The sequence below is a fragment of the Chiloscyllium plagiosum genome, chromosome 34 (genome assembly GCF_004010195.1).
Source record: "Chiloscyllium plagiosum isolate BGI_BamShark_2017 chromosome 34, ASM401019v2, whole genome shotgun sequence".
Classification (NCBI taxonomy): Eukaryota; Metazoa; Chordata; class Chondrichthyes; order Orectolobiformes; family Hemiscylliidae; genus Chiloscyllium; species Chiloscyllium plagiosum.
Window position 1 is genome coordinate 40,529,352 of NC_057743.1, and position 12,650 is coordinate 40,542,001.

At 40.6% G+C, this 12,650-nt stretch overlaps 1 protein-coding gene across 2 annotated transcripts in view; it reads right to left on the reverse strand.

The window, feature by feature from the left end:
• Positions 1-286: 286 nt before the first annotated feature.
• Positions 287-12,650, reverse strand: part of cfap74 (cilia and flagella associated protein 74) — a 220,211-nt gene continuing 207,847 nt past the window's right edge. For both annotated transcript variants that reach the window (XM_043676312.1, XM_043676311.1), the window contains 4 exons: positions 11,837-11,957; positions 5,102-5,229; positions 1,904-2,038; positions 287-721 (listed from right to left, as the gene is read on the reverse strand). In XM_043676312.1, coding sequence (XP_043532247.1) covers positions 629-721; positions 1,904-2,038; positions 5,102-5,229; positions 11,837-11,957 — 477 coding nt within the window. In that variant the 3' untranslated portion in view covers positions 287-628. The remainder of the gene's footprint in view (positions 722-1,903; positions 2,039-5,101; positions 5,230-11,836; positions 11,958-12,650) is intronic.

Consider the following 12,650-nt stretch of genomic DNA (forward strand, 5'->3'; position numbering starts at 1 on the left):
TACCTTGTCAATCTTCAGACAGTTTTGTCAAAAGTTCACCACAGTCTTAGGGGACTATAGAGCTGTTCTGGGAATCAAGGAGCCCTTCCTGAAGAAGGGCTCATGCCCGAAACGTTGATTCTCCTCCTCCTTGGATGCTGCCTGACCTGCTGCGCTTTTTCAGCAACACATTTTCAGCTCTGATCTCCATCATCTGCAGTCCTCACATTCTCCTCGAATATTCTTTGTAAACAAGCTTAACGCTGGATAAAGGCAGCAGTTAATAAATAAGGACAATAGAATGAAAGCAGAATGGACACTTGCACTAGCCATATATAAGACAAAGAAATCTTTGGACTCTTTTGTAAGAATGAGCAGGCTACAGCATTTTAGAAAATGCAAATATGAAAATTCAAACCACGAAGAACAAATAAGAATATATTCTTCCTTGTTTATTTCGATTTGAAAAGGTTTACTTAGAGGCTTCTGTAGAATGATATCAATAGAAATTGTAGATGAGTAAATAAAGTTAAATATTGGTTAAATTTAAAAACTTGAATATATGAATTAAAAAATTTTGGCCTTTTCTGCAAAATAAGCATCTTATAATGTAAGAAGTCTTCCCAGTAATTTCCTCCGTCATCCAATTTCATCCAACCACTGCTGTTAAAATGATTTGGTAATTTTCTGTGATGTCTCCTTTAATAGACATTTTAACGGTAGCTGAGATCGTCTGAAGTGGCTTGAAAACAAAATTAAAATGTTATATTTAAATATCTATTTAACTGTTTAATCTGTTTAACTCAAATATACTAGCTATAGTTTAAAATGGTACAATATTCCAGCATTCCTTTAAGAAAACATTATTCAGAAATAATACACAGACAACACTAAGTGAGCCAGAGAAACATTGAAATACCCGAACAAAATTATACTTCCAAATTGTAGCTTACTGAGGCTTTGAGAAAAAAAAGGTTTTGATGAAGTTCCATGCAGGGCAGAACATAGAATTAAATAAGAATATGGTTAAAGAGTCTTACAGCTTGGGAACAGGCCCTACAGCCCAATTTGTCTAAGCAGACTAGGTTCCCTAAACCTAACTAGTTCCATCTTACTGCATTTGGCCCATATCCCTCTAAATTGTCTCCATCCATGTACCTATCCAAATGTCCTTTAAAATATTATAAGTGTATCCGCCTCTATCACTTTCTCTGGCAGCTCACTCCATACACATCCCACCTTCTTGTGTGAAAACGTTGCCTCTCAGGTCCCTTTTATATCTTTCCCCTCTCACCTGAAACATATGCTCTCTAGTTGTGGTCTCCCCTACGCTGGGGAAAAGACCTTGGCTGTTCACCTTATCTAAAAACTTAAGGAATGTTAACTGACAGGAAGTGTTGAGGATCCATGGTTGGGTTCCTGCTGATTTTAATCTGAAAAACTGAGCTGGATGATAAAATCTGCTGCAAACTGAAATTTGCAGATTGTTTGGAAATAAGCAAAGTGGTATAGTTAGAGAAACTGACTATAACAACAGATTGTTAAGAGTAGGCTTAAAAGAGCAGAGGGACCTAACTCATATACTTAAAGACAAATTTTAAACAACATTTTAAAAACTGCACTGAAACAGCCCATTGAATCTGTGTCGGCCACAACAGAACTCTGCAGCCTCATTCCACTTCTCAGCCCTCAGCCTTGTGGGATACATTTCAAATACCTGAACCAGAGGAAATGTACATATTAATAAAGCTGTGTTTCCTGGTTTCTATTTGTTATTGTCTACTCTATCTAATCTCTTCCACAAGTTTATTTTTCAGAAGTAAACTTGGGTCTAAGCTATACAAAGAAATTAATTCATTTCCAAATAATAAGTGTTGCCTCAGCCAGGATTAGAGTTATGAGATTTCACAAGATAATGACATACATCATGTCCACTAGGTGGAGTCCAGCTAACAGTGACAACCTTCACGGTCCCAGCTTCCACCATGGCTTTGACTGGATCAATGACGAACCCTTTTGCGTGAAGGGCCTGAGGACTGTCAATGGTGAACTCCACATTCTACAAGAAAAATGACACCATCCTATTGTAGCTTTCAAAAAAGATTACAGAAAAAAAACCTGTCTATCAGCTGAACTGTAAAGTCAAACTTGAACAATACTAATTTTCTGGTACGAATCCATTCTTGTAAACTGTTTGGCTGGAAATTTGATTATATTGAATATAATTGTAATTTTGAATTTGTTCATGCTACTATATGATCTTCTTATAATGCCATTTCATGATGAAGATTTACAGTACTTTATCAGGCTTGATGTTTTTGGCCCAGAGACTAAATTAAATATTGGCTTGTATCTCTTTAACATTATTATAAAAACACTTTGACATCTCAAATGAGCTTGATACACTTGCAATTAGCCTGAATCCTCTTTCCTTATTCCAGTAAGCTTTGTATATTGGGGTGGCACAGTGGCTTAGTGTTTAGCACTGCTGCATCACAGCACCAGGGTCCCAGGTTCGATTCCAGCCTCGGGTGACTATCTGTGTGGAGTTTGCACATTCTCCCTGTGTCTGCATGGGTGTGCTCTGGTTTCCTCTAATATAATCATATTGTTTTTCTGGTCTCTGTTTACATTATAATTTGTCTGCAGAATGTTAATTGCCAGCCCATAACAACTGAAGACGTGTGCTTCAGAACCAGCCATGGCCCCAGCCAGGTGTTTGAGTGCATCTACAATGCTACCATCTACCCAAAAATGTGAAATATTGCCTAGGTATATCCTGTCCACAAAAAGGTGGAACAAATTCAATCCTGCCAATTAGTGCCCCATTAGGCTACGTTCAATTATCTGCAAAGACAGAAAGAGCCATTGACAATGCTAGCAAGTGACACTCACTCAACAATAACATGCTCACTGGCAATCAGCTTAAGATCAGCCAGGGCAACTTAGATCTTGACCTACTTACTACCTTGGCTCAAACATGGATAAAACAGTTGAACTTCCGAGGTGAGGGGATACTGACTATCCTTGCAAGGACAGTCCTGAGGAAAGGGTTACACCCAAAATGTTGACTTCTCCATGTCCTGATGCTGCCTGGCTTGCTGTGTTCTTCCAACCTCCTGCCTATTTACCTTGACAGCAAGGTAGCACTTTACAGAGTATGGTATTAAACAACACTGGGAAAACTGGAGTAAATAGCAATTAGTGAGAAACTCTTAGCTGGTTGGAGACATATTTAGCACAAAGGAAAATGACTATGGTTATTAGAGGTCAATCATCTGAGTCCCAGGACATTATTGCATGAGTTTCTCAGGGTAATCCCCAAGGTCTAACCATTCTCAGCTGCTTCATCAATGACCTTTCCTTCATCATTAGGCCAGAAGTGGGCATGTCTGCTGACAGCTGCGAAATATTTAACACCATTCACGACTCTTCAGATGCTGAATGACGTGGCATGACTGGACAAGCAAGTTAAATGGCAAGTAACATTCACATCAGACAAATGCATAACTATAACCATCTCCAAGATAAAATAATCTGATTGCTGCCTCTTAATGTTCAATGGCATTACTATTGTCAAATTCCCAACATCAACATCTTGGAGGGTACCAATGAACAGAAACTGAGCCGGAACATCAGTGTAATTACTGTGACTGCAAGAGCACGTCAGAGGTTATAAATCCTCTGGTGAGTTATTTCATAATGCCTGTCACCCTTCTATAAGGCACAAGTCAGAAGTATGTTGAAATACTCCTCACTTGCCTGGATAAGCGCAGCTCCAAAAATACTCAAGAAGCTCAACAAAAGCCTGATTAACACTGTATCTGCCGTGTTCCTCATTCTCTCCCTTTACCACTAATGCACAGTGGCAGCAGTGCATACCATCTATAAGATATACTGTAAAGGTTATCAAAGTTCCTTTAATAGCACCTTCCAAATCTGTGACCTCTAAGGACAAGGGGAGCAGATGCATGGAAGCTCCATCACTTGGAGGTTTCCTTCCAGGCTACACTTGGAAATATATCCCTCTTCCTTCATTGTTTTTCTCTTAGAGAATCAATAAAGTCTTGAAATGTCTTCCCCAGAAAGCAGTAGAAACTGGGTTATTGAATATCTTCAAGACTGAGTTAGACAAATCTGTGATTGACAAGTGTGTCAAGGATTTAATCTGAGAAGACAGGAAAGTGAAATTAAGGCTATAATCAGATCATGATTAGATTACATTCCCTACAGTGTGGAAACAGGCCCTTTGGCCCAACAAGTCCACACTGACCCTCTGAAGAGTAACCCCCCCCAGACTCATTTCCCTCTGACTAATGCATCTAACACTATGGGTAACTTAGCACGAGCTATTCACCTGGCCTGCACATTTTTGGATTGTGGGAGGATACCAGAGCACCTAGAGGAAACCGATGCAGATATGGGAGAATGTGCAAACTCCACACAGACAGTCACCTGAGGCTGGAATCAAACGTGGGACTCTGGTGCTGTGAGGCAGCAGTGCTAACCACTGAGCCACTGTTCTTATTGAATAGTGGAGTGTGCTTGAGAGGATGAAAAGCCTACTCCTGCTTCTTTTCCTTATGTTCTTATGGTTACCTAGAGGGTCATTGAAAGTTTGGAACCCTCTGCCTGAAAGAACAGCACAAGCAGAAAGTCACATTTATATAATCCTTGGAAACACACTCGAGGTGCCGAAACATATAAGACTATGGACAAGAGCTGCAAGTTGTTGAGATAAGAATTGTTAGACCTTTATCGGCCAGCACAAGTATGATGGACCAAATGGGCCTTTTGTGCCCTGAGTCTTTTCATGCAAGTGAACACCCAAATATGCTGTGGAGAGGTTAATTTATTTTAACAGCGCATATACAGCCATTTCTTGAAATTCTCGAGGAGGCTGATAGAGAAATTCTTCTTCTTGAAGTAAATTGCTCACAAATTGTGATAATTCACAACTCCTGGAGTATTTTTCCCTCATTTTAATTATACACACATGAATAAATGGTGCAGGTATTAAATTCATGACCACATTCCAGCTAATTCCGGACCAATGCGACCCTATTTAACTCTTTAAAAATAAATACTCCACATCTACAATTTAGAGGAATGTAAATGTCACCTTTCTAGCGTTAGCTTGGGTTGATCGGATACATCCCACCTGGAATTCTCTCAAAGCTGTTGTCAATTTATCGTCAAACTTAGTGCTCTTTAGAGTAAGCTGTACAGTCTTCAGTACCCGTGGAGTATCTGCAAACAACAATGAGAGAAAGTAATTGTTACAAACTCCACGAGCAGACTTCTCCAGGTATATTCCTATACCCACCCCAGTTCAACCAGGAGTTAAAGACTGCACTCAGTTGGTGATAATGACTTATTTAGAATGAAATATTTTGGCAGTCGTGTACCATGGGAAACACATCATATTAGAAGCAATGGAAACATATGGATGTGTGAAGAAGTCTTCTTTGTCTTTGGCTCCAGATATTCCAGCAGTCCAGTAGGCTGTCTTGTCCCAGAAGCATCTTCAGGGTATTCCATTGCTCCTAAATCAGTTTTCTCTGAGCCCAGGAGCCATTAACTGAACTGTGATGAACTCTGTCTTAATTTTATTTATTTTTATTATTATGTATGACTTCTGTTATCGATGTAGCTGCCGTGGTGGGGCGACTTATAAAACTTTTCACTGCATTTTTCATGTAAAAATACATGTGACAATAAGTTTCTATTTATTCTATTCTACCAGATCTCACTTGGGATCATAGTGTGCAACACCTTCGAGGATCTTAGCTGTCTCTTCACTTCCCTAAATGCAATGGCTTGGCTACACAACCATTTCCAAGGCTGAATTTTGTTTAAGAATTGATGCAAAGGTGCCAGGATGCAGGTCAGGTTATGAATGAACTTTCCATAATAGTTCATTGACCCAATGAAAGACTTCAGCTCTGGTACAAATGTGGAAGCCGGGCCATCATTGATCATCCTCACTTCCAATGGGCGTAACCTGATCTTGTCGACTCTGTAGCCCATGTAGGTTGCTTGGAGTGCCTGGAACATGTATGTTTCCTTCCTGAGACATAGACTCCTTTGGAGAAATGTCTAAGGACTATGTCCAAGTTCTCTAAGAGCTCCTTATTAGTCTTCCTTGTTATTAGTACGTCAGCAAGATAAATGGCAACCTGGGGTTCACCCTGTAAAATATTCTCTATCGTCCACTGAAAAATTGCACAGGCTGACGATACCTCAAATGGCACTTTCGTGTGTTGGTACAAACCCTTATGGGTATTAATTGTAGCATACTTCTGGGATCCTTATCAAACCACAGTTGCCAGTACCAATGGATGAAGGTAACTTTGTCAAGGCTAGCCCTCCTGCTAGCTTGGTGTATAAATCCTCTATGTGAGGGAGTGAGTACTTATCCAGTTGTGGTAGTGACCTCTCTGTTCCGTGATCAGTCAATAAGCACTCACAATCAACCTGTCTGGTTCTTCAAGACTTCATTCTTTATTTCTTCAGACGGCCGGGTACAGAGCATCCAGAAACACAGAAGTTGTGTACATTGGTATTCCTCAGAGGAGCCGCACACATGGTTTAAAACAAAGACATTTTTATACATGTCTTAAAGGGTACAGGCCATGATTGCATTGTACATTCAAACAATTACCAATCAATAAATGATATTGCTTTATTTGACAGTTACTTGGTCCAATGATATTTCCTGGGAAGCAACTTTATTTTCTAACACTTAGGCCACTCTTATCTCACAAACCAAGCCATTGCACCTGTACTCGAAGGTCAGTCAGGATGGCTAGTAATGTTTTATCTAGTCAAGTTATTTCTATGCTTTAAAGAGCACATTGTCTGTTAATCTCTATGGAAGCAGACTATGGTTAGTCACTTATGCAGCTCTGACAGAATTAGCAGTTAGTAACTTAAAAGCCATTTTATGCAGCTTTAACAAAATTATCACTTTGCAGCCTAGAAGTCATTTTGTCATGTTATTTGCATTGAGAAGCCATCTTGTTGCCACTTCGGTTATTCAGAGCATCTGTTAAGTGATTGCCCCTGACAACAATTAGACACCTCAGCCTGTATTCAGGTTTCAGATCCTCACTGGTATTGACCTCCATTAGAACCAAGTGACCATTTAACCAGATGTTTATTTTGATTAGCAACATCCAAATCAGAGCCAATAAATTTCGCTGATCCAAACCAGATGTAAGTGGATGTTCCAGGCTGTGAACACTCCTGGATACCAGCCAATGAGTTCTCTTACTCAATTTAGGTTCAGTGAGACTTATTTGTTGTCTCAAGTCTGCACACTGGCAGCAACTACAATGGTTTGCCATACCAGATCCTGAAATAAATGTTAACTGTTTGGCTGAGGCTTGGGTTTTTCCTGTGGGCTGACCTAGAGTCCCTCTGTTCAGGCTATGTCCTGAGTGAGGCTATACAAGTGCTTTCACTCAAATGGTGTTTCCCCAAGCTCAGTCGGACTGACAAGGCTGTCTAATCCCTTTGGAATAGCCTGGAGCTCATATACTCCACTAGCCAGATTTTCCAATGATAAAGCCAGTTGGAATGCTTGGTTGAAGTCCAGTTGGGCTTCAGCTAGTGGGCACTTTTGTATGGTTACATCATTAATCCCACATACCAAATAGTCTCTCAACATCTCATTTAAGGTTAAAGTCACATGCCTCTGCCAATCATCTTAACCTAATCAAAAATCCCAATGGACTTTTCTGGTTTTTGAATTACCAAGTAAAATCAAAACAATTCAGAATTAGAAAAGGCTTAGTATCATAATATTCCTTAACCGCATCTGTCAACTCTTGAAAGGTTTTAGTATCTGGTGCCTGAGGGAAAGTTCGGCTCCAAATAACTGAAAAAGCTGCAGGTCCGCCAGCTGCCACGCAAATTACTTTGTCTGGAAGAAATAAGGCATTTTTTCAACATAGTGGACCCAGTCTTTGACGGGAGGATTGAATGAGACAAGCTTCCCAAATAATGACATGATGCCAGAAATGCTTACCTCAACTCAAAGATGACAGTTATGAGCAAATTTCTTCATTGAAATAACTCCTCAGAGGCCAGTACCCCATCGGGTGGAGAGTCCTTGACACTGATCCAGCTCCCTGAGAATGTCAGGGTGTCTGACACTCCTATTTTTTTTAAGCTCTTTTCAATGTGAGAGGAACTCTTTGTATTACATAATGGGCAATAATTTACAGTTATCATTATCAGGCAACTGGCTAAAATAGTTCAAATCAAAACCTGTGATTTATAAAGAAAAAGGCTTTGAATTTTTATTTTACTATAATTGAGTAGAGTAGTTGAAGACTGAAAGCCCCAAATTCCACACAGCCACCAAACAGGATATATTGCCAGAATTTTGAAGATGCTCTCTGCATTAGATATTGTTCAGGAGATATTGTTCAACATGTCCATCACCATGACACCCACTTTCCCACAACCAACTGGGAAGCAAACAGGTTTCTCCTTACTGGACTGGATAATTCTTGACTCAAATAACCACATTCTGTTATCTTTGTACTTTAATATGTAAAATGGAGGCATGTTCAAGTAAAATGAAAAGTAAACCATAACTCTTTCTCAGATGTTTCCTACGGATGTCGCTTGGAGACTATTCAGCATTTCCTGAAGTTTCCAGAATAATTCTGGGGGTTGGCAACTCCTATTAGCACTGCTACTTATAGCAGAGAGGTGGAATGAATCAACAAGTGATGGCTGGTGATGCCAGACATGCATGTTGCAGGTGGAAAGGAAAGATATCTCATTCTCTTCTCCATTAAGACATGAATTAGAACGTACCTCTCCGATCAGCCTGCTGGTCATCGGTGTAAAATCTCATTAATGGCTTGATGTCAAAGGTCGTTTGATTCCACTCCTGTCAAGTACTTTACAATCTTTCCACTATTTGGGAGGTGCTAAATAAACTAAACGTACTGAGCTGTGGGTGCCACATTATCGAGGTCCTGGGAGTGGGTGAGTTGGAATCATAGACAATGCTATTGAGCCTTGGCTCCAAAGTTTGGAGCTAAAATATGTCAGACTTTAAGTTAGTTGAAACTGATTTGCTAACGTAACATTCATAAAGGGATAGGCAAGAAATGGTAACCTTGCTGGTGAAATACCTCCACAGTGGACGGTATCCCATCACCACCACCGTCACTGTCATCCTTTATTTACACAGGGAGAGTCCTTGACACTGATTCAGCTCCCTCAGAGTGGTCAGGATGTCTGACACTCTCTTTTTTATTTTATTAAGCAAGACACAGTTTACAAAAAACAGTTAACATTAACAGCTGTATACAAAGAAACAGCACTTTTACAAGGGAGAGGAGCAGCAAAGCCAAGCTCCAAAGCCTAACGTTCAACCAGTTTTCAGGGAAATGAGGAAACTCAAATCCTGACACTCCTATTTTTTTTTCCATGTTGTGTGTGCAGGTGTGGGACACAGTGAAAGACACAAGGTGCACAAATCTTTATTCGGTTTCCACCACCAGCAAGAAAGGAAACACCCGAGTTGCCAGTGACAAGCAGTGCCCTTCACATCAAAGGGCAATGCTGTGTGATCAAACAGTGAAGGGGAGGGTCGGGATTAAATCAAAATAGAGTTGGAGGGGGAAATAATGCACTCCACTCCCTGCGGCACCCACCTCTCCCTGAACAATTCCAGGGTGTTGGTGGCGACCACGTGCTTCTTCTCCAAAGACACCCGGGCTCTAACGTAACCACGGAAGAGGGGACACTCCTATTTTTTTTTTATTTTTTGTGTTTTTTTTGTGGCACACCTGATTTTTTTTCTTTTTTTTGTTTTCTTTCGCAGGTGTGAGACACAATGAGGGACACAAGCTGTACGAATCTTTATTCAATTTCCACCACCAGGAAGAAAGGAAAACACCCGAGTGGCCAGTGACAAGCAGTGCCCTTCACAAAAGGCAATACTGTGTGATCAAACAGTGAAGGGGAGGGCAGGGATTAAATCAAAATAGAGTTGGAGGAGACACTCATTTTTTTTTCTTGTTTTTTTTTCTTTTTTTTGTTTTAACACCCACACTACCGCCTAACTGTGGTAGTGCTTATTGTTTTTCCCCAGCACCCATGGTGTGTGTGTGCAGGTGTGAGACACAGTGAGAGACACAAGGTGCACAAATCTTAATTCAATTTCCACCACCAGGAAGATAGGAAAACACCCGGGTGGCCAGTGACAAACACTGCCCTTCACATCAAAGGGCAGTGCTGTGTGATCAAACAGTGAAGGGCAGGGATTAAATCAAAATAGAGTTGGAGGGGACACTCCTATTTTCTTTTCAAAACAGTGAAATACTCCTTTTTTTTATTTTAACCCCCACACTACCACCTAAGTGCGGTAGTTCTCCTGTTTATATTTTCTTTTTTTTTGTTTATGGCCAGATGCTCCTGTTTATTTTTTTTTTTCTTTATTTTTTTTTCTTTTCTTTTTGTTTGTTTTAGCGCCCACACTACCACCTAAGTGTGGTAGTGCTTATTTTATCCCCAACACCCATGGTGTGTGTGTGTGTGTGCAGGTGTGAGACACAGTGGAAGACACAAAGTGCACCAATCTTTATTCAAATTCCACCACCAGGAAGATAGGAAAACACCCGGGTGGCCAGTGACACACACTGCCCTTCACATCAAAGGGCAGTGCTGTGTGATCAAACAGTGAAGGGAAGGGCAGGGATTAAATCAAAATAGAGTTGGAGGGGACACTCCTATTTTCTTTTTTTTGTGGTAGTGTGGGGGTTAATATAAAAAAAAGAAAAAAAAAGTAAAAAAAGAGAAAAAAAATTCAGAACGACACCTGCACACACACACCATGGGTGCTGGGGATAAAATAAGCACTGCCGCACTTAGGTGGTAGTGTGGGGGTTAAATTATTTTTTCAAAAAAGAAAAACAACTGGAGATTTGGTTGCTGGGAAAAAAATAAGCTATAAACAGGGGTTTCTTAGGTAGTAGTGTGGGGGGTTTTAAAAAAAAATAAACAGGAGTTTCAGAGGCCTTCTCAGTTTAGGAGACTGATTCTATGCTGGCTGGTGTTACAGTTAGTTTCTACATCCTTTTTTCTAGAGGGAGAAAACCTGATTCCTGAACTAACTGAATTATTTAGCCAGTTTGTTAACTGGCATTCCTTTATTTTTTTAAATTTTTTTTTTCTTCTTTTTTTTTTCTTTTTTTTTTAACCCCCACACTACCACCTAAGTGCGGTAGCGCTTATTTTATCCCCAGCACCCATGGTGTGTGTGCAGGTGGGAGACACAGTGGAAGACACAAAGTGCACCAATCTTTATTCAAATTCCACCACCAGGAAGATAGGAAAACACCCGGGTGGCCAGTGACAAGCGCTGCCCTTCACATCAAAGGACAGTGCTGTGTGATCAAACAGTGAAGGGGAGGGTAGGGACTAAATCAAAATAGAGTTGGAGGGGACACTCCTATTTTCATCTGTCAGCCAGGGCACCCTGATTGGACCAGATTAACAGCCCCAATCAGGGAAATCATATGAGGTCCATCTGGCTGACCTCGTGGCAATCACTACACTAGAATTAGGCAGTATAGTCTGAGAATTAGGGCCAGTCTGTTCAGGAGAGATGTTAGGAAGCACTTTACTCTCTTCCACAAACAGCAGTGGATGTTAGATCAGTTGTTATTTTAAAACTGAGTTGGACCATTTTTTGTTAGGCAAAGGTATTAAGGGATATGGGCCAAAGGCAAGGTTAGGCCACAGATCATTGTTGATCTCAATGATTTGTGGAACAGGTTCGAGGGACCAAATGGCCTATTCTTGTTCCATTATTTAGGTGCAGATATACCTGAGACATCATAACTTGGTAGGATCGTTAAAGATTCAACTGGAACATCTACTGGGTCTCCTCCTTCAACAAACATCAAATGTTCTCTTGCAGCTCCTTTCAGCTGGATCGTATGAGCAACCTGCAAAAAGATTGATTATTCAACAATAATCTGTCTATCAATTTCCTCAACAAATACAGAAGAAGAAATGATGCTGTGACTTTGAGCAGGCCACACTGTCACCGAAAAGGCCATCGCTTTCAACTGGAGCTTTGAGCTTTCGAATGACTTGTGATAAAGAAGACTTTCTCAGGATGGCAGTCAGTGCCTAGTGGAGCTCAACAGGGGTCAGTGTTGGGAGCACAACTATTCATGTTATATATTAAAGATCTAGATGAAGGAACTGAAGGCATTGTTGCTAAGTTTGTAAATGACTCAAAGATAGGTGGAGGTACAGGTAATGTTGAAGAGGTGGGGAGGCTGCAGAAAAACTTGAACAGGCTAGGAGAGTGAGCAAAGAAGTGGTAGATGGAACATAATGTGGGAAAATATGCAGTTATTCAATTTTGGTCAGAAGAATAGAGGCAGAAACTATTTTCTAAATAGGGAAAGGGTTCAGAAATCTGAAGCAACAAAGGGATTAAGGAGTCCTACAACAGGACTCTCTGTTGTTTGAAATGTAGGTTCAGTTGGCAGCGAGGAAGGGACATGCAATGCTAGCATTCATTTTGAAAGGGCCAGAATACAAGAGTGGGGATGTACTGCTGAGGCTGTATAAGACTGTGGTCAGACTGCATTTGGAATGTTGTGAACATGCTGGTCTTGGAAGAGGTT